Source organism: Nelumbo lutea, chromosome 1, assembly GCF_056320005.1.
Source record: "Nelumbo lutea isolate HS-2025 chromosome 1, American lotus-T2T, whole genome shotgun sequence".
Taxonomy (NCBI): Eukaryota; Viridiplantae; Streptophyta; class Magnoliopsida; order Proteales; family Nelumbonaceae; genus Nelumbo; species Nelumbo lutea.
Genome location: NC_142684.1, coordinates 119,290,757 through 119,312,703, shown reverse-complemented (window position 1 = coordinate 119,312,703; position 21,947 = coordinate 119,290,757). Strand labels below are relative to the sequence as shown.

General features: G+C 40.5%; 1 protein-coding gene across 2 annotated transcripts; it reads right to left on the bottom strand.

Annotated features, from left to right (window-relative positions):
- Nucleotides 1-1,714: 1,714 nt before the first annotated feature.
- On the bottom strand, nucleotides 1,715-17,762 carry LOC148877101 (GTP-binding protein Era-like protein). 2 transcript variants are annotated; one of them, XM_088981752.1, is made up of 9 exons: nucleotides 17,349-17,762; nucleotides 16,749-16,894; nucleotides 14,602-14,742; nucleotides 14,412-14,525; nucleotides 13,458-13,583; nucleotides 12,250-12,348; nucleotides 12,014-12,115; nucleotides 4,568-4,648; nucleotides 1,715-2,242 (listed from the first exon to the last, which is right to left on the bottom strand). In XM_088981752.1, the coding sequence occupies exons 1-9, from the start codon at nucleotides 17,722-17,724 to the stop codon at nucleotides 2,156-2,158; spliced, it is 1,272 nt and encodes a 423-aa protein (XP_088837878.1). In that variant the 5' UTR covers nucleotides 17,725-17,762; the 3' UTR covers nucleotides 1,715-2,155. The 2 variants fall into 2 exon arrangements, with proteins under 2 accessions (XP_088837878.1, XP_088837879.1); XM_088981753.1 differs by lacking the exon at nucleotides 4,568-4,648 and having other exon boundaries at nucleotides 17,349-17,743.
- Nucleotides 17,763-21,947: the final 4,185 nt, after the last annotated feature.

Genomic DNA, 21,947 nt, shown 5'->3' with positions numbered 1-21,947 from the left:
AAGTATATTTGTGGACCATCCAAAAATATTATTATTATAGGAGTTAGGATTGTGGCCCCACCTCCCCTTTCCTTTACAGGGGAGGGAGTACTTGTTGTACTTCGCCACCCTAAACCAATAACGTGATGACTCTCGTTTGATTATTAAGTCGGTGTTACCCTAGTCTCCAGGGCATAGGCTAGGTACGAATAGAAGATACCAAATCAAGGATATAATCCTTGACATGCGTAGAGGCTAGAGCTTTGTCTCATTGGGGAATTGGAATGGGGACCTAATTATAAGATTACTACCTTTACCACATATACCATATCACCCAACTGACAAATGAGCAAATCAACTAAACGTAATAAAACTAGAAGAGGCCCTCCCTACATATTACAATTTAGTTACAAAACGTAGCCGAGACCGATCAGACAACTACAAGGATATTAATATCATGGAGAAGTATCAATCGGCTCAGCTCAGAATTCTCTAACCCTAAAGTACAAGGAATGCATCTGATCATGAATTAATATAAATTTACGGGCAGGATGTGATTTATAGGAGGCAGAGGGTTAAAATTAGTGGGGCTGGAATTCAGAATTCTGCATCGTCTGTTTTTGTACTTTTCCCTGATTCGTGGGGGAGACGAGACACGAGAGCCGAGACTGGAGGGCGGTGCCCTCTTTCTTCAGTCCCTCCCTCACCGCACAAGTAAATTAACATGACCAATAATAAATAAATCCAATTCATCCCACGTGGCACGGAACTGACGTTTTGATACAGCCCGATTATGTATTCATGTGATCCGTAACTGTCGCCGTGAATCTTTGGGAGATTACGCATGTTGTAGGAAGCCTCGCGCCTCTTCTCTCGTTTTTTTGTGTTTAATTGTGGGCCACGTATTAATGGCCCTGTACTGTTGAAAGGGTGCGTGCCTGCATGGTGCATGTGTTAGATATCCAACCCCCCATGCGCACTGTCCCCACTCACGTGCACCTGTTGTTTTCCATCCCTTCACTTATGGGAGGTCGAGGAAAGATAGCATTTTCTTTTCTACTTTTTCTTTTTTTTTTTTTTTGTTTACGGGAAAGAAACTTAGAGAAGATAAGGTATGATAGGCTTATAATTATATTATTATTATCGGCCCACTGGTGTTGGTCCGCACCGCAACGCTAATCGGCTAATGTTACATCGCGCCAACAGGCAGATAGCTACACGCAGATTTCACATCATCTATCGCTGATCTCTAATGCTACGGGACCCATCGAAAATTCCCGGACAATGATGCGTACACAACTACATCCCACGGGATGGGGCTCGTTCACATCACATCCATATCCATTCATCAGCTAGCTATTCGCCACTCATATGAAGGGGGTCCTAATTATGAATGGCGTGATCTACACACCCAGTCCGGTCACCGCTCACCGGTGCCGGCAGCCGACTGCCGAAGGAGGATACAACATAAGATTCCCCAGAACCAGAAGCAAAGAGGAATACAAGTTCAACAAGACCCGCAAAAAAAAAAAAAAAAAGTAAGTGGACCCAATGAAAAAACTAAAAAATATAAGAAAGAAAAAGAGTTGAGGCCCACTGGCCACTCATGTCACATGTGCCCAGTTTGCCGACGATAGCCTGTGACAGTGAGAACTCTCCTAACTCCTGAGGTTAGGAGTAATTGCAATCTAGGATTACTAATATCATCTCTAACCTGTCATTTTAAATCCTACAATGTTGATAAAAAATTATTCATTTCTGGAAATGCTTCCGGATACATACAGAGAAAGATTCAAGTTACATGTACATGTACTAGGCAGGTCCCAATCAAATAGTCACTGCTATGATCTCTTTATGTTCAACGAATCAATTCAGCTATTACTTTCCTTTAATTTAACCTCGAGAAAGCAACTTGAATATTAGGAGCAGCAGCATCACAACATCGTCTCTTCAGAGACATCCAATGCAAAGGTAACATCAGAAGATCATCCATCCATCTCTAGTTACTGAGTGATCGGTGCAAGACTTCCTAATTCCCAAAACTTACCAGTGGGAAAACATTTTATACTATGAGCAGACAGCACCTGATCATTACTGAGGCAACGATTTTCTAGTGAAGTTCCATCCATGCATAGACTTGGGGTCAACATATAGTATATGGTTCATGTTTTTTGCATTATAAAGCTCGAATTTGGCCACCATATCCATAATGCTTCAGAAGATCTTCGTCTTGCCGCCAATTCTCTTTCACCTTAACTTCAATCTGCTTGATCAGCCAACAGATTACCATGGAGTTACAATGCAAAAACTAATTTACACAGGCTTTTTGCTACTCAAAAACCATAGCATCCCTAAATCACTTTCAACGTCTTACAGAGCAACTAAGAAAGAGGATGGTTTCAATGTTCTGTAGCAGAACATCCTCATCTGCACGTTCTAATAGGGACATGGAGGGACATAATATGCTCCACAGACCTTATCCCCATAAAAATTGAGTAAATAAATAAATATAAATGATTTTAACCTCCATCTATATCTGCACTATTTCTATATTAAAATGAAAGACAAGAAGTCGGAGATCATGGACTAGGCCAAAAGAAAAGGAAGAAGAAAACTATGGTTTAGTTGTAAAATAAACTCCAAGGTAACGTTAACATTAGCTGCAACAATAAATCTATACAAGTATAGTTTGACAAAAGAATAAAATATGAAAAAGAAATTGAAAAGGAAAAAACTAACTAGAGCAACATCCTTCTGAACACTAAACTGATGTTGCCAGACTTGGAGTAGAATAGATGGTTGCACTCTTTAGACTGAGGCTCAGTAATAATTCCAGGTTTTATAAAGCCTGGATTTTCAATATTCTAAATAACCATTTGAATCACTAGGGAATTGGACGGTTCTCTGAAAACTGGACGATTTTATTGTCCAGTTTTCAAAGAACTCCCCAGGTCAACATCGGGAATTAGTTCAAAAATGTTATCATAAAGACCTGAGTGTTCTCTTTGTTAGTCAAGGCACAGAACACTATGCCACAAGCCTGTTTGTGTGTAAAAATGCTTCCACAAATTATGTTAAACATCTATAAAATATATTTTGATGCATCCAGAAAAGAGAGTGGGTTCTGTGCATCTGATTGCATAGCAAGAAATTGTATGGGTGAAGTTTTAGACATACTATCTCTTCAGGTTGGTTCTTGCTTGATTTTGAAATAATAGAAGGCCATGATGGCTACAAAGTTCAAACACCACAGGATTGACGTCGAGGGAGATTCGAAGGTCGTGATGCAATGCCTCAAGGAGAAGATAGAAGTGCCTTGGAAAGTTTGTTGATTGATCGAGGACTGCAAATGTTGTTAGAAATGAATGTTTAAGGGTTAATTGTGCCCATGCTTTCAGGGAAGTGAACTGAGCGGCTAATTGGTTAGCTAACGTTGGTAGATTGCATAAAATTATTAGTCAAAATTATGAAGTGGTCAATAAGTTATACAACTTTATGTGATTTCTAGGGATGTGCTACCCCCCCCCCCCCGGATGCTGTGTAGCCTTTCTCCATTCTACCAAAAAATCATCTATGCTTGTTTTTTGAAAGAAAAGATAAAATTTTCAAAATAGTACCACAGCTCCCTAGCCACACTGAGATTAGCTAGGACAGCAGATCAGGTTACAGACTCCAAAGAGATTGGGATCTTAACAACTCAGGCAAATTCAGGTTTTTGAACTCAGATTTTACAGAGATCCAGGAAATCAGTTTACTAACTGCACATTGTACTAGGTCATCTATGCTTTTTTTTGTTGTAAAAGTATAGAAAAAGTGATCTGTTACAAGTTGAAGGGGCTAGAAGAGCTAGGGGCAAACTGAAAAAGACTTGGGTGGAAGTAATAAGAAATTATTTAAGCGCCCATAATTTAATGATGGATATGGCACTGAACAGAACAGAATGGCAAAACAAGATTCATGTAGCTGACCCCATATAGTTGGGACAAGGCTTAGATGATGATGATAACTTTTTTTGTTATTAAAATGCAATAAGGTGACTTGAACACAGCCCACACACATGACAACAAAGACCTTAACCATTGGACTACAAGTTAAGCACATGTCAAAATCACAAAATTTTATTTATATTCAAGCGTGTCATCTGTCAACCCAGCGGTCAGACCATTTGATCCAACCAAAACAGTTCTATGTCCAGTCAGAATCTGACAACATTGTTCTAAATATAATTGTAGCATAAAATAAATTTCAAAAAAGCAAAACTGAATAACAAAAACAAAAAATCCAGATAAAAAAATGCACACTTAGGAGGTATTTACCATATGATATTGTTTCTCAAAATAAAAACAATATGACTTAGCTGATGTTGCAGCTATACAGTACTTGTTTTGGAAAACAATATCATACATATTAGTAATTCCCCCCTCCCTAAGATCTCTGAAACGTAACTCAAAAACCAAGACAATAAGGGGAAAAAAAATAGGGGCCAAAGATAGAAACACATTCAAGTAAAATTGACCAAGGTAGTTTTTTGTACAGGTACTTGACTACTTATTATGTAGATATCATGGCTATAGACAAAAAGTTTCACCTCAAGGTAGACTTTTTTTTGCAAGAAGTCCTCAATATCTAGTCTTGCAGAAGTTGCCAATAACTTTAATGCTTTCCCTTCCTGCACTTAGCAAGAGAAGCAATGTAAGATGGAATAAGACGTAAATGAGTTCCAATGCCACAATGCACTATTGTTTATAAAACACAAAATCTTTGGACTGGTGATCATAGGTCAACATATCGTGGTTTACACAAAGTATAAGGATAACAAGACAACCAATACTCTAAACAATCTAATGAGTATATAGGAGAAACAATGAAAATTAACAGTTTCTATCCCTATCAGGCTAGTATAACTGTCATGGAAATTCTAGTGGCCTTCCTAAAATCATGTCAGCTATTCCTCTAACTATTCTTTTTAAGTTTATAAATAGGTACTACTTCATTACTTGGTGCGGGGAGAAAGATCCAATTAACCCAACCAGCGTCTAGTGTCTTTCATTAATTTCCCAGATAAATGATGGCTTCATCCACGAACGCTAAATTGACATTTCAAACTCATTATAGGAATTATCACCTAATTTTTTGGATTGAAAAATTAGGATTTGTCATAGACAGGACAAGGCTTTGTTGAGACAACTCCAGAATTGAAAGATCCTCCTCTGTTCAAATTCTCCATGAGATCAACTAAGATTTACCACTTCAAAATAAAGGAATAAGATGAGCAACCAGTCGTCGTCCTTTCCATACATCATCTCAGATATAAGAGCATACTCCCCATGGTTCTTCCTGTCCCTTTGGTACAGATCAGATGAAAAACAATCTCCTTCTCTAAAGCACATCAGTAGAGTTGAGCTTTGTGCAAATAAAAGAATTATCCACTTTCAAAGGCTACAGATTCATGTTACTTTTTTTTCTTTCTTTCTTTCCTTTTTTTTTTTTTTGAGAAAAACTATGTATTATATTCATAACTACATGTGGATAGGAGCAGGAACCCATTCTTTCTTGATATATGTGGTTAAAAGAAGACAACTCAAGACTCTGGAGCTACAACAATGAAAAGAGGAAATATAAATGGTTGACTAAGGACAGAAGTTTGATGCACATGGATAAAGAGAAGTGCTAATTCTTTTGCAGATGGATTAGCTAGAGAAGGGGTGAATAGGAATTCTATTTTTTGGGCTCAATTGTAATTGCTGTTGTATTTTGGGTGACAGTTGTGGGGAGTCAAGATATTTTAGCTCCCCTTCTATGTATTCCTTTTCTTAATCATCTAACAAAATCTCTGTTATTGATAATGTTGGTTCGGCTGTCTTAATTTGTATGTTTATCTTTGTTGAGTCTTAAGTCATTAGTTATTGGGCCTTAGTTACTGGGCCTAATCTTATTTAGTGTTTATTTTGACTAGGTGTCCCATCACTAATCAGGGGCATTCTTGTCTATTTATGTAACATTATGTAATGTCCTTATATATAATAGATTAGGGCTGGCTGAGCAATATACTGCCGCCCATTTCATTTCTTTTCTTCTTCTTCTTCCTCTTCTTCTCTCATTCGACAGCCCTATTTCGGCAAACATGGTATCAAAGCACTGATCTTTCGACTGGTTACAGCAGCCGCATCTTCTTCTACTCGTAGGTAACTCTCCCATCTTTCTTGTTGGTTGCTGCAAAGAAACCCTAGGGTTGGTCATAGAACACAGCTAGACCTACATCTAGGGTTTCCCTTGGTTGTAGGGCCCAAGGGGAGTTAGACCTAGAGGCTGATGCCCTAATAGACGCAGTACAGAAGACTGTAGCCATTCGGCTGAGATAGATCTGTGTAGAACAGATCTAGGCAGAAGGACTGATCTCAGCAGTCCTAGAACTGTTTGTGGGTGAGGTTATAACCTGCGATAGCAGTGCCTAGCACACAGTAGAAGCCAACACAGCAAGTTGTAGGCTGCGGCAGCAGTATTTAGAACACAGCAGAAGGGAGCACAACAGAGTATAATCTGTGACAGCAGTAATTAGGGCACAGTGTGCAGTGTAGTACTTGGCTCGGTGTTTCAGCTCTGTGTCTGGTTCTCAGGACTGAGTTTACAGTGCAGCAAGTTCCGTAAGTGTGAAACAGTACTCTATATATTGCGTTTACAGTCTTGACATTTACAAGTGAAGATGTCTTCCATATCCGGGGAAGTGTCTTCTAGAGATGTTAGGGCTTGTGGGAGGTCTCCTAATCTGGAGAATCCAAATCTGCACAGCCTACAGATCACCAGTGTGTTGTTGGATGAGTACAACTTCAGAGAATGGTCTGTCTCAGCCATGCTTTTCATCACATCCCGTGAACTCACTGGTTACTTGGACGGGCAGAAGAAGGAACCAGAAGTGGGGAGTGCTGAATATGCAGCTTGGCGCAAAGAGAATGCTACAGTTATGTCCTGGCTACTTGCCTCAATGACTCCAAGAGTAGTTAGGACTGTTCAACATTTCTCCACAGCTGCCAAGATATGGGAAAAGGTTTCTAAAACCTATGGGCAGAAAAAGAATAATGCTAGAGTTTACAGACTGAATCAAGACATTGCTGCCTTGAAGCAAGGAGATATGAGTGTTGCAACATATTTTGCTACACTAGAAGGACTATGGGAAGAGTTAGATCACCACCTTATTATTGATTGGGAGAGTGCCAGAGACAAAGAAAAGCATGACAAACAAATTGAAGAGGGTAGAGCATTTAAGTTTCTGGCTGGCCTAGATCCTATATATGAGAGCATAAGATCCCAAATTCTGGGAAGGGATGAAATGCCAAACTTACATCATGTTTACTACCTTGTGAGGAATGAAGAGGTGAGAAGGAAAGAGATGCAAGTTGATACTCAAACAAAACTAGCTGAACAGTTTGTGGAGCATTCGGCCCTAATCTCTACAAATCAAAGGGGAAATAGGTACTCTAACAAGAGACATCTAAGTGCACCCACTGTGGAGGGGAAAAGCATGTGAAAGAGACCTGTTGGGTTCTCCATCCGCATCTGAAGCCAGCTACATTGAGGAAAGATAAGAAGCATCTGAAGGGTCTATTTGCAAGTGTGAATTTGGCTACGGATCAAAGTGATGATGGTTCAAAACACTCATCTACAGTTACTTCCTCTTCCATGGGACAGACTTCTAATTCCCCTCGAACCGGGTCCTTGGGTTTTACTGCCGATGAGGTAAAGGTACTTAGCCAGGCCCTAGCCCGTCTAAGGACCAATTCTCTTCCATCCTCCTCCCTTGCCAGATCAGGTATTGTCTCTGCCTTTAGTGCAACTAGTTCTATTGATCCTGCCTCTTGGATTATTGATTCTGGTGCAACTGACCACATGACACACATGTCTTCTCTATTTTCTTCCTATCATTTAATGTCTGGCCAAGATAAAATGAGGGCTGCTAATGGTTCTCTCTCTACCATCTCTGGGAAGGGAGCGGTTGACCTAAGCAAGGACCTCTCACTAAAATCTGTCTTGCATGTTCCCAATCTTTCTTCAAATCTCTTATCTGTTTCAAAGCTCACCAAAAATTTGAATTGTAGCATAACCTTTTTACCTACTCATTGTGTCTTTCAAGACAGATTGACGAAGAGAATGATTGGGAGCGGTCATGAGTGTGGAGGTCTCTACTACCTTGATGCAGACATTAGTTCGGCCTTGCAAACATCTGCTACTTGTAGTCAGTCCAATGTGGAGTCAATAGCTAGGTTACATCTATGGCATGCTAGGCTAGGTTATTTACCTTTTTCATCATTGGAAGTGTTGTTTCCAGAATTATTCAAAGGTGTTTCAAGTCAAGAGTTAGTTTGTGAAGTCTGTCAACTATCAAAGCAATGTGGAACTGTTTATTCAACTTCAAGTAATGAAATTCGAGCTTCTTTTGACTTAGTCCACTCTGATGTTTGGGGCCCCTCTCCCATTATTTCTGTTGATGGCTTTTGATACTTTATCAGTTTTATTGATCACTATTCTCGATGCACATGGATCTACTTATTAAAAGTACGAGAAGAAGTGTTGCGGGTAACCATGACATTTTGCAAAATGATTGAAACACAATTTGGTACGAAGGTTAAACAATTCAGGTCAGATAATGCTACAGAATACTTTGAAAAGTCCTTGAATCTGTTTATGGAGGATGCTGGAATGATTCATCAGTCATCTTGTGCTAGTACCCCCCAACAGAATGGGGTTGTTGAGCGCAAGAATAGGCACCTATTGGAGACTGCTCGAGCCTTACTATTTCAGCACAAAGTTCCAAAAAGCTATTGGTCTCAAGCAATCCTTACTGCATCATATCTGATAAATCGAATGCCATCCAAGGTATTGGGGATGAAAACTCCTTTCTCTATTCCTTGCCCTCATCTTCCTGACTTTTCTCTTCCACCGAGAGTCTTTGGTTGTGTATGCTTTATACATGTCAAGGATCCGAAGAAGACCAAATTGGATCCTAGGGCTACAAAGGGAATCTTTTTGGGGTACTCCCCTACTCAGAAGGGAAACAAATGTTATGATCCAGTCACCAAGAAAAAATATGTCACAAAGGATGTGGTATTCTTTGAGTCTCAATCCTATTTTCACTCTTCCCAGAATCCTCTTCAGGGGGAGACTAGTGGGATGGAAGAGGATTCTTCTGTTTCCCCATTCTTTGTACCTCTCTCGACCTCAGACCTTCCATCTTCTCCTCCTGATCCACCTAATTGTGGTATCCCGGGTGAATCTAGTGAGCTCCCATTGTACCAACTACTACTAGTGATGTTGCAAATATTACTGAAGACTCCAGCAGGCTGCAAAGAGATATCAGAATCACCTACAATAGAAGGAAGAAGGGTCCTTTAACTCATGACAACGACCAATTGGACTCGGATCAACCTGTCTCAGAAACTCAAGGTAATCCTATCAGTTCCTCTGACTTAGATCTTCCTATTGCCCTTCGTAAGTCTACTCGTTCTTGTACTATCAGATACCCCATTGCTGATTTTGTGTCTCACTTACAGTTGTCTCCTCGTTATTGTTCTTTTGTGTTTGCTCTATCTTCTGTGCATGTTCATACCAGGTATACTGAGGCAGTATCTGACCCAAAATGGAAAGAGGCTATGGATGAAGAAATGAAAGCCTTAATGAAAGCAATGACTTGGGAATTAGTGGATTTACCAGAAGGGAAAGGCATTATTGGATGCAAGTGGGTGTTCACTGTAAAGCATAGGGAGGACGGGTCCATTGAGAGGTACAAGGTTAGACTAGTAGCAAAAGGGTTTACTCAAAAAGAAGGGATTGACTACAAAGAAACCTTTGCTCCGGTGGCAAAACTCAACACAATCCGAGTTCTATTATCATTAGCTGCAAATTTCTCATGGAAGCTACATCAGTTGGACGTGAAGAATGCTTTCTTGAATGGCGACCTACATGAAGAGGTGTTCATGGATCCTCCACCAGGTTATGTTTTTGGCAAGAAGGTATGTAGACTGAGAAAGGCCCTATACGGCCTTAAGCAGTCCCCTCGAGCTTGGTTTGAGAAGCTATGTGGAGTCATGAAGAAAGGGGGTTACACTCAAAGTGGAGCAAATCATACCCTATTCATAAGGAAGAGAAATGGCAAACTTACGGCACTTATCGTCTATGTGGATGATATGGTAATTACAGGGGATGATCAGGAAGAGATTAAAAGACTAAAGGAATTTTTGGTTGCTGAATTTGAGATCAAAGATCTGGGCCAACTGAAATACTTTCTTGGGATTGAAGTTGCAAGATCCAAAGAGGGCATCTATATATGTCAGAGGAAATACATCCTTGATCTTCTTCAAGAGACAGGCATGATGGGGTGTAGGCCAGCCGATACTCCAATAGAACAGAATCATAGTCTACAGGTGTCAGTAGGAGAGGACTACCTTGATAAGGAAAGATACCAAAAGCTGGTGGGAAAGTTGATTTACCTGTCCCTTACTCGCCCTGACATTGCTTATGCTGTACATGTTGTCAGTCAGTTCATGCACACTCCTAAAATCCCTCACATGAAAGCTGTGGAAAGGATCCTCAGATATTTGAAGTCCTACCGGGGAAAGGGATTCTGTTCAGGAAAAACAGTAAAATTGAAGTTGAAGGATATACTGATGCAGATTGGGCTGGCTCTATTGGGGACAGGAAGTCTACTTCTGGATACTATACCTTTGTTGGAGGAAATTTAGTTACATGGAGGAGTAAAAGCAGAATGTGGTTGCTAGATCTAGTGCAGAGGCCGAGTACCGAGCTATGGCTCATGGTGTTGCTGAACTCTTATGGCTGAAGATCCTGCTTAGTGAACTTGGAATAAAGATTGAGTGCCCTCTCAGGTTGTACTGTGACAACAAGGCAGCCATCAACATTGCAAATAACTCAGTGCAACATGATAGAACAAAACATATTGAGATAGACCGTCACTTTGTTAGAGAAAGAATTGTCTCAGGAGAACTCTACATTCCTTATTACTCCCTCCGAGATGCAGATTGTAGATGTTTTGACTAAAGGGCTAGCTACAGTGAAATTTGTGGACTTACTTGGCAAGCTAAACATGATTGGCATCCATGCTTAGCTTGAGGGGGAGTGTTGGTTCGGCTATCTTAATTTGTATGTTTATCTTTGTTGGGTCTTAAGTCATTAGTTATTGGGCCTTATTTACTGGGCCTAATCTTATTTAGTATTTATTTTGACTAGGTGTCCCATCACTAATCAGGGGCATTCTTGTCTATTTATGTAACATTATGTAATGTCCTTATATATAATAGATTAGGGCTGGCTGAGCAATATACTGCCGCCCATTTCATTTCTTTTCTTCTTCTTCTTCCTCTTCTTCTCTCATTCGACAGCCCTATTTCAGCGAACAGATAAAAAACAATAAAATAATGAAATTTTTATTTGAACAAAGGAGTGAAGAATAAAGCTGATAGAAATCATAAAATTATGCAATAAATAGTGAGAAATATCCCCAGTGCACCATCTGGTTTTATTATCAACTTTAAACTCTAGAATCTCTTTTCATTCCCGCTTCTAGAATGTGGAGCCCAAAACATACTTAGGTGAAAGAACTTATCAAAAAATAAATAAAAAATCATACTTGGGTGAAAGAATCTCCTCAAGATGACATGACTGGGTGAAGTGCGCTAAAAGACTTTGAGACAACAATTAATTCCTTTAGGCCATTTTCTTTTATTAGTGCATCTCATACATATCAGAACAGAAATGCTGGAAAAGAAACTATCCAATATCTTAGTGAACAATATATCATTATAATGTAATTTGTTGGTTAGCTGGTAGTCTGAGTTGTTTGGTGATACCAATCAAGTAGAAATAGTTAAAGCTAATAAAAGATCCTAGTTTGCCAAAGTTGAGATTTCTAAAAGTATATGCATAAGAAAACCTGACTTACCACAGAAAATTCGGAAAAGTAGCAGAATAGCCATTTGCCAAAAGAAAGAGCTATAAAAAAAAACTATACTAGGATCTAATATACCTTCCCAATGAGGATGATCTTTTGTGAATTCTTCTCGACAACAATTTCAACTTGAATAAAGTCCTTTGAGGTTGGCCTAGCTTTATAATTAACCACATTAACCTGAATAAATGAAGAGAAAGAGATTCACCTTCAGTATTACTTCTAATTTTCATATCATCTTGTTCTAAGGGGCACTCCATGAAGAGACCTGTGCTTCACAGGTATTTTGAGTTTATGGGAAAATATGGATATACCTGACATGCATAAGGAACCTCATTTCGATATTGCATAAATATTTTCTCTCTAACAATTTCAGCTACAAAGAATCTTTCCGGGTGCTCACTGGCAATGTCCTGAAAATACATGGTAACAAAGGAATAATGATTCCCGAGGCAATCCCCAAAATAAAGTATAAATTCTACATGCAAGGGAGAAAAATCCCAAATTACAATTCATAATGTTATAATATGATAAAAAGTGTGGAAGTCTGATAAAATCGACTTGGCCTAATAATCAAACTCTAAGACATGTGTTGGGCATTTTTTACTCCCAACAAGAATGTGGTGTTAGAATTCAGAAAGCCTTACCTTGGAAAATTTTGAGAAATGAGAAAAGATGCATGGCTAATCATTTGGCATGATTCTACCAATGCCCAGGACAACATGACACAGCCGTAGTTAGAAGATCTGTTTTGGATTCTCAAAGCCTATAACAATTATTTTTTTGTTTGATAAGCCAAGGACTGTTTCCTTTAATTATAAGGAAGCCTAGCTCTTTTTTACTTGTATATTTTTTTTTTCATTTGTTTGCACATAAGATAGGGATATTTCTCCTTTCTCATGTTGAACATTAGTCAAAGATATAAATAAATAAATATATATATATATAAAAACTACAAATTTGTAGCATTATCGAAAAAAAACTTATAACCATGAAATTAATAATTATATCTGAGAACTTTAAGTTGACACCATGAAAACTGACCCCCCCCCTCCCCTAAACAAGACTCAAAAAGCCTTTGCTGTGGTCTGAATTTCAAGTGATCAATTAAAAAAATGAAGAGCTGAACTTCAAATGTCTATAAAATTTTCTTGTTAACACTATTTAAATTTCAAAAAGATTCTGATATTTCAGATCTATAAATAATAAAATGTATACCACCTGTTTAAATAGAGAATGAATAAGAAAGATAAAGAAAAGCTACATAATAGTTAGGAGCAGAAAAAAAAAAGAAAGACTTCACTGCTAGGAGTCCTTTGAGGTCTTGTGGATTTAAAAGTAGAAAATTACTGCTTAAAGCCAACTGAGTTTTATTTGAATTTTGAGATTATAGACAATGTCCTTCGTGTTTGGATATGTCATCAGAAGAAAAAAAAGTCATTTCATTTAAGAAATGAGTCAAATAACTAAGCTGGAAGAATGTAAAGTTAGATGCTCTAGAGAAGAATGGGTGTTTACATACCTTCGGATAGTAAGCAGGTCCAAGGGGAAGTTTTGATAGTATCCATTCCTTGACATCATCAACTCCATGACCATATTTGGCACTCACAGGAATGACTTCATCAACATCAGTAAATTTCTCATACCACTGTAATGAAGATGCAATTAGCTATTAATAACCACCAAAAGTACTTGAAGAAAAATAGAGGAAAAGGAAGTTTACACATTGACCAAGGAGACTAAAGGCATTATGCCAGCAGTGTATGGGAATGGGATCATACTTTTATCTGATTGTCTGAACAAGCATCAAGCTTACATAGTTAGACCAACAATCATTAATATGCTCCAGGAGTTCATCTCAACAAAGGTTCATGACAGAATGGATGCTTTCAAAGATGAAACTTCACTGTTCATGTCAGTTTTTTGGTCATCCACTTACCAGAGTTTTCAGGTTCGACTTTGGTCATTTCAGAAGTCAGTAGTCAGAAGTTGAAAATAGTAAACCAGTCCACAACAGGATAGGGATTATAAAGGAAAAAAAAAATATTAACTAAGAAGAAAGAAAAGAATACAACCAGTGATAAGGTATCACCCAAATGGAACAAAACAACTGAGACCCAAAAAACAACTAACAGAGTGAAGCAAGGTCATTTGAATAATGAAACTTAACCATTCACATGAGGAATGGATTGTTTTTGGGCCATCCACCTTGCTGGAGTTTAGAAGTTTCAACTTTGACCATTGTAGTGGTCATTCAGAGTCAGTCATCTTCAAATTTGTGGTGTGTATAACAAATAACATGTGTATTTTTTGTATATGCATCTTAAATTCTGATCATTGCAGACCTTGCATACAGGGCTCATCTATTTCTCTTTCAATCACTAATACAATCACCTTCCTTGTCAAAAAAAAAAAAAAAACAAAACAAAACAAAAAGAACAAAAGATAAAAAACAGAGAAACAACCAGATAGTAACCTCAAGTCTTTTTGCAATTTCTCCAGGCTTAATAAGGTCTTTCTTATTCAGCACAAGCAAAGTAGGTAACTTATCTTTAAGACTCCCCACTCCTTCTTCCAACACTTCATCAATCTAGAAGCAGAAAAAGAAAATCAATTTAGAAAAGGAAAATCAGAACTCTGAAAAGAACTTCTCAAAAGAAGCATACCTTTTGAGGCACCTTACATGCATCAACAACAACCAGGACACAGTCTGCGTTAATAGCTGCATTGCGGACATTTCTCATCATCATAGAATCCAATTTGTGCATTTTCTTCTCAATAACACCAGGTGTATCATAGAGTACCATCTGCAAACTAAGACATAACTCAATGAATAATTTTACATGATGGGCTTGGTGCCATCATGTGGTGCTAGTAAAACAAATAACCCTGTGACACCCACCACCATAGAATTTAAATCCTAGCTCAGCCACATGCATATAAATATGCATATATGAACACAAACCCTAGTGAGTGATACTCATGCTTACAGGCATGAGGAACAGGACTATAACTCTTTTTTTCCTTTTTTGGTAATGCTAAAACGATGCTCAAATTCTTAGCTGCATTAAGCCAAGTATTTATTCTCAATACCTTATATATATATATATGGTTTGCTAAAATCACCATCTTTTATAAGTAAACATGCAGCAAAGAATGCATTGCTAGTGTCAATGCAGTATTTAGTATCAGTACTGATATCATATTATGTCAACACAGGCATGCCAAGCATGTAGTGGTATGCCAAATTGCAAAAAAAAAAGAGATTAGTTGGACATCCTTAAATAAACCATGTACACCCAACCAAGAACATAGTAAACCTATAAGATTGTTTTTAATTTCCTCTACGCTTGAAACTTTATGGTCAAAGATTCAACGATTTCTTTCCTTCCAAATTAGCCAAAAGATAGCAGCTGGGAGGGTATTCCACAAAAGTTTACCTCTCCTGTTCAGACCCCTAGCTGCCCAGCCTTCCAAAAGCTGAATAACAGATTCTCGGAAGCAAGAAAGAATACCGAAGCAGGATAGTGGCATTGTCCACAGCTGCTGAGTCTGAGAGAAGTTGCAATGGATGAAAAGGTGGTTTATGGATTCTGGAGCAGCATTGCATAGAGGCAAAAGAGATCTCAGCGGAGGCAAACCTCTTCTTAATAACCTGTCTATTGTTAGGGATCTTCCATGGGCCGCTGTCCAAACCAAAAAAGCCACCTTTGAGGGAATATGGGAGCACCAAATTTTGTCCCATGGGAAACCAAGAATCTGACTATCTTGCTATAAGGAGAGAGAGCCGTAGAAAGATCCGATTGAGAACTCACTAGAATATTCAAAGGACCAGACTCTTTCATCCTCCAAATGAGGGTTAGGATTGAAGCTTTTAAGATGGTTCAACAATTCATCCATAGGGTCCACTTCCCAGTCATTTAGATTCCCGCTAAAAGTTGGGCCCCAAATAAATTCCTCATTAACCTGATTGAAATAATCTTCCACCACAGCATCTATATCATAGGCAATATCAAAAAAGGGAAGGGAATCTTTCTCTCAGAGTGAGGTATTTTGAGCATCTTTTGTTTTCTTAATTTTTTGACAAGTTAAAACATCATAAATAGAACAAATATAAATCCAATGGTTAAACAGCTATACAGAAAAAAGTTAAATTTCCCCACAAATTTGAACTCAGCACGTCAGATATCCTAGAATGGATCCCAAAGGCTTTTCAGTTCCTTTAATTCCAGATGCTCACTATGATAATGGAACCACTCCCAAAAGGATCCAACCTATTATTAGACAGGCCCTGGCACCAACCAATAAGGAGCTCCATGGCTTAGGCATGATCAAAGAACCCCACATGAGAAGAAAAAGTAGCTCCAAACCCCCAAGCACAGGCACAATGCACTGGAAAACGGTTAATCATTTTCAGCTTGCAAGGCACAACAAGCACTCGGAGAAAATGCATTCTTCTGTTAATGAAATCGTTGACTCTGAGGATCATACGAAGTGCTCTCTCCTTGGATGGAGCATTTGAACCCCATAGCAGCCTCTTCTTGAGGTAGAGTAGCCATTAACAATACTAAAAAGGAACAACATAAGAGACCTATTTGTCCTATAAATGCGCTAGTTTGACTTGGAACTTGTGAAAAAGTTACACTCAATTTGAAGATATTAATATATGCCAATTACAAGCCAAATCCTAGATTCCTTTTCCCAATCCATCATCATCATCATCCAAGCTTTATCCCAATTGTTATGTTTTAAAGTAGTTAAACACTCTAGCAAGGTAAGCAAACAAGAAAGGTTCTGGAAGTATGCATTGTACCTGATACTCAGGGCCAGAACAAATACCAAGGATCCGATGCCTTGTAGTTTGAGGTTTGTGGGTAACAATTGAGAGCTTTTGACCTATCATTTGGTTTGAGAGTGTACTCTTCCCAACATTTGGCTTGCCTAGTACAGCAACATATCCTGCATTTATCTCATCCAAATTAAGATAACCATCGAGGAGGTTTCACCACAATATTGTAAAAGCATTAAATTCCATAATGTGTGATGTGTCAGAGAGATGCAACAAATGCTCTATAACAAACTACGTTCATTTGGTTTAAAGATCATCCCTCCATCCTCTATTCCTTTTAATTCTTCCTTCTATGTTGAATTTTTTACTTAACAAAGCTTACATCCAAAGAAATTAATACACAAGACACTAGGTATAACCGTAAAAGAAAAACAGTGAATTGATGCAAGTAAAAGACTCTAAGGAGAAAGGGAAAAGCCAAAGAAAGCATGGCCCTTTTAATTTTCTTAAGATTCATTAAACATCAAACTGATATAAGCAAAAATGCATATTTCTTATTCTTTTGAAAGGACAAAATTAAAGGAGAAACTACATAGAAGAACATTAAAAGAAAGAAAGGCTAACCACTTCGATGGTTTGGATTGGCCTCAAAGTCGAGCTCTTCCATCTCGTACTCGTCAAGCAAGGCCGAGTTCCTGTCTGGCTTTTCACTTAAAGAAAGGAAAGAAAGATCGTCAAAAGAACTCATTCTTGCTCGGCTCTCCTCTTCTTCTCTTTCATTTCCGCCACTTAGGAGCTGTTTCTCCAACACAAACTCTCGACTCCGAACCTGAAACAGGGATTCTCGAAATGGAATTCTCGTATATCGCGGGAAAGGTGCCTTGTTGGGGGTAAAATGAGAAGAGAAGAGAGGAATTCTCTCTCCATGAAGAGATGCGGAGAAGTTGAGAGCGAGTTCCATTGGAGAGAGCGAAAGATAGCTCATATCGTTTCTTATCATTTATCTGGTCGAATTTTAATAAACTTTCTCTCAATTTTATTAGAAAAAAAAAGGGAAATTTCACTTTATTACCTTCAATTTTAATAAAGTTTGGGTAGCATGCAAACGTGTCACTGCAATACTTAAAATTTTAAATTGTGTCAAATTGGTCTATGTAATTAACGGATTTCATATCATATCAAATGAGACGGACCAATCAACACCTATTTAAATCACATTTCAAAAAAAATGTTACCCACCCCTTCTCTCTTTATCTCCAAATTCCAACCCCACGCCCCGCGTTTATGCCAACCTTATTACCAATAAGCAATCGAGTCCCGCTAGAGAGAGACAATTTTTATTGCCGATGGAAAATTACTTGAACAGTGATACGTGGACATGACTCAGCACAAATAACGGTTCAGCACAATAGTCTCACCGCAACTAAGTAACGAGCCCACAGGACGGCTTGCCATAGGGTGAGCTCACTATGGTGCGAGTTCGAAGACCCCCGATGTACTAAAAGGGAATACTCCAAGACAAGTCTACCCCATCTCATGAGTTAGGATAACCAGCTCGCCCCGTTACTTACGCAGAAAAAATGCCTCAAGGGCCACTTCAAGAGGAATCACCTCGCAATACCCTCAGGAGCTTGATACAAGGTAGCTCGCGATAGGATCGCTTGCTACATGGCAGCTTGCTACTAAGCGACACGATATTTTCAGGAAGGTTCTATCTGACAAGACCATACCCTTCAGACTATGCCACGTCTCCTGACCGACGGTGCAGTCCCTGACTGCCCGACAAGTCTGCGCCCATGTCTCTTGACAAGTGGTGGCGTGTCTGTCCTTCCAGGATGTGTCACTCATCCGATTGGGTAGTACACTGCAACGGTTACCTGCGCAGCCCTGGCAGATAATGACTGCTACAGAGGTCCAGTGGCGGTTACGCCCGATTTGACAAGAACGCTCATATATAAGAGCCCCCTAGTTGAAGGGAAGGGCACTCTCAAATATTTGATATCTCATCTTGAACTTACTCGAACTTCCTCTCGAGCTAACTCAGTGATCTAGCGCGACCTACACTCTTAGCCTACTTTGCACTCTTTACTGTTTTCTCCAGCGTTCTAACTTAAGCATCAGAGTATTCCCACCGGGCAAGTTCCCCGGGAATCCTTCACCGTCTTCTTCTCATGTACCATCCGTCGCTAGCGAGGAGTCAGTTAGCTACTAGTAGACCTGTTCATGGGGGGGCAAAGGAGGTCGCTCCTATCGTGCAAACAGAGCCGAGCTGGATCGATCCGCTTGCGAGCTTCCTTCTACACGGGACCCTCCCTGCAGACCGCAATGCCGCCAGAAGTGTAGAGCGTCAGGCAGCCAAATACGTCATGATAGACGAACGACTGTATCAAAGATCCTACACACTCTCCTACCTGCGCTACTTGCGACCTTCCGAAGCCGAGCTCGTGCTCCGTGACACTCATGAGGGCTTCTGCGATTAACACTTAGGGGGCAGGGCCTCGCCCAAAAAGCGCTACGACAGGGGTACTACTGGCCAACAATGAAAGCAGATGCTATTGAGCTCATTAGAAAGTGTGACAAGTGCTAGAAGCATGCCAGTATCCATCATCAACTCGTTGCTAACCTCAAGTATCTCACCAGTCCGTGGCCTTTCGCACAATGGGGCATCGATATACTCGGACCGTTTCCACCAGCGATAGGCCAGAGGAAGTTCCTAGTGGTAGTAGTGGATTATTTCACCAAGTGGGTAGAAGTTGAACCTCTCGTGACGATCACAGCTCGAAACGTCTAGAACTCCTTTTGGAAGAACATAGTGTGCCACTTCGGGTTACCTTGAGTGCTGATTTCTGATAACGGTAAGCAATTTAAGGACATTAAATTCCAAAACTGGTGCCAAGACATGGGGATCCAATAGAACTTCACTTCAATTGCACACCCTCAAGCAAACGGTCAAGCAGAAGTCATGAGCAAAGCTATCCTCCGTGGACTGAAGGCACAGTTAGACCGAGCTAAAGGACTATGGGCAGACAAGCTACCCAATGTCCTATGGACTTACCGAACCACAGAGAAGACCGCCACAAGAGAGACCCCCTTCATCCTCACCTCAGCATCGAAGCAGTCATCCCAACTGAGATTGAGGTTCCCTCGCTATGACTAGAAGCGTATGATGAGAAGGTAAATGAAGACGAGCTACGTACCAACCTCGACCTACTCGAAGAAGTAAGGGACCTCGCGTATATCAGGACCACAACTTACCAGCAAAGAGTAGCTTGATACTATAACGCTAGGGTCAAGAAGCGGAACCTCCACGTTGGTGACCTGGTCCTTCGTAAAGTTATGGTACCTAAGCCCGGCGTTGGCAAGCTCGGACCGAATTGGGAAGGACCCTATCGAGTGAGATGGGTGCTCGGGGAAGGAACATACGAGCTCGAAACCCTTGAAGGGAAACAAATACCTCGGGCATGGAATATTGTCAACTTAAGGTAGTATTACCTATAACTACTGAGTAAACCACGAGTCACTCTCAGAGCCTAAGGGCCAAAAATGTTGAGCTAACAAAGACCTCGGCGCGATAAGACCCAATCGCCTCTATGGCATGGGCGAACTACTCACCATGAGTCATTCTTAGAGCCTAAGGAACAAAATGCCGAGCTAACACGACCTCGGTGCAATGAGACCTAGTCGCTTCCATGGCATGGGCGAACTCCAAGAGTAGACTATAAGTCACTCCCTTAGCCTAAGGGCTAAAATACCGAGCTAACTAAGACCTCGGCATGATTGAAGACTTAGTCGCTTCACCGGTAAAGGCAAAGTATTAAGTATCAGAGGCGCAGGCAGCTCGGGTCTGAACCCTATGAAGCATAGCTCGTCTCAGTATATTGGCTGAACCTGACAAGAAATAACCTACGAATATACAGTTCAGGCATACATGGTAATTACTTCAGGGTATACTATAAAAATACCTCAAGCATTAAAGCATAGCTCGGGGTAAGAACTACCGAAAAATCCTACTTCAGGCATGTAGATCTAACAGCCCGAGTGATGAAATCGCTTCGGCAGAAAACAAAGAGCAAACCGTACTTAGCAGAAAAAGAAAAATTCCACTACTAATTCATAAATAAAAATCGGGCTTAACAGCCCGGAGAGAGTTCAACAAAAGTAAATAGGGCACAACTGCCCAAGAAGGAGATTTTGAAAATCGGGTTTTGACACCTGGGAACCACCAGAATTCAATCAGAAGAAAAAAAAAATAGAAGAGCCGACAGCCTCAAGGGTCCACCTCCTCCACCTCGTCATCATCCTCCGGGGAGTCAGGCTCCTCCTCCGCCTGGTCCGCCGTCTTAGGATCTAGGCCCTTCATCGTTATGCCATCGAGGTTGAGCCTAGAGAACTTTCGGACCAACCAGCGGTAGAGCTTGATTCTGGAGCAGTATGAGCTCGAGCCATACTCCACTTGGAGGTCATGATACTCCTGGGAGTCCTTGAAGTCCCAAACCGCTTTAGCCCACTCGGCCTTCACCATGGCGTCAAAGTTCTGAGTTCGGTCCTGAAGAGTGGACTCCAAGTCTCGAACCTACTGGCAAAGAAGCTCCCTCTCCACCACCACCCTTGACGACTCCTCCAGGTAGCGAGCACTCTCCTCAGATAGTTGGGTGATATGCGCCTCCTGGTCCCGGACGAGCAGTTCTTGGGCCTCGATCCCTTTTGAGCCTGAAGAACTTCACCTCGAGCCCGGTTGAGCTCGCCCTGGAGCTTCTACACGTTTGACCTCTGATTATGAGCATTGCTGGAGTGGATGTTGGTCTGGAGGGCCATGGCGTGGATGGCAGAGTTCACCTGCCAACAGGAGACTAAGGTCAAAAAAAAAAAGAAAGAAGGAAGAGAAAGGACACTTACCACCATGCAGTGGGCAAAGGCAAACCTGGTGAGCTCCTTGGGGTCTATCTCTCCCCAGCTAGCGACCTCCTCGTGGCAGATCGCCCTTTGGCTCTTTCATGCAGCCATGATGTAGTCATTAACACCCTCCCAGTTCCCGATAGGGAACTGCGGGAAGGGGAAGGGGCAGGATGGCCCAGATGAAGGAAATTGCCCTTGCGTCGGGAGCTCGGGCCCTTCTGTGCCACCTTCCGTGGCAACTCCCTCAAATGGGACAAGTGGAACCTTAGGTGGTGGAGAAGCGAAGACCGGGTCAGCAGACTCGAACTTAGCACCCCCAAAAGTGGA

What these genes read in the sequence shown, in the direction of transcription:
- LOC148877101 (XM_088981752.1), bottom strand. Translation starts at nt 17,724, where the DNA reads ATGATAAGAAACGATATGAGCTATCTTTCGCTCTCTCCAATGGAACTC. An exon ending in CATGTAAGGTGCCTCAAAAG is followed by an intron (nt 14,526 to 14,601) that starts GTATGCTTCTTT and finishes TTCTGCTTCTAG; the next exon opens with ATTGATGAAGTGTTGGAAGA. An exon ending in GACCTGCTTACTATCCGAAG is followed by an intron (nt 12,349 to 13,457) that starts GTATGTAAACAC and finishes ATGTATTTTCAG; the next exon opens with GACATTGCCAGTGAGCACCC.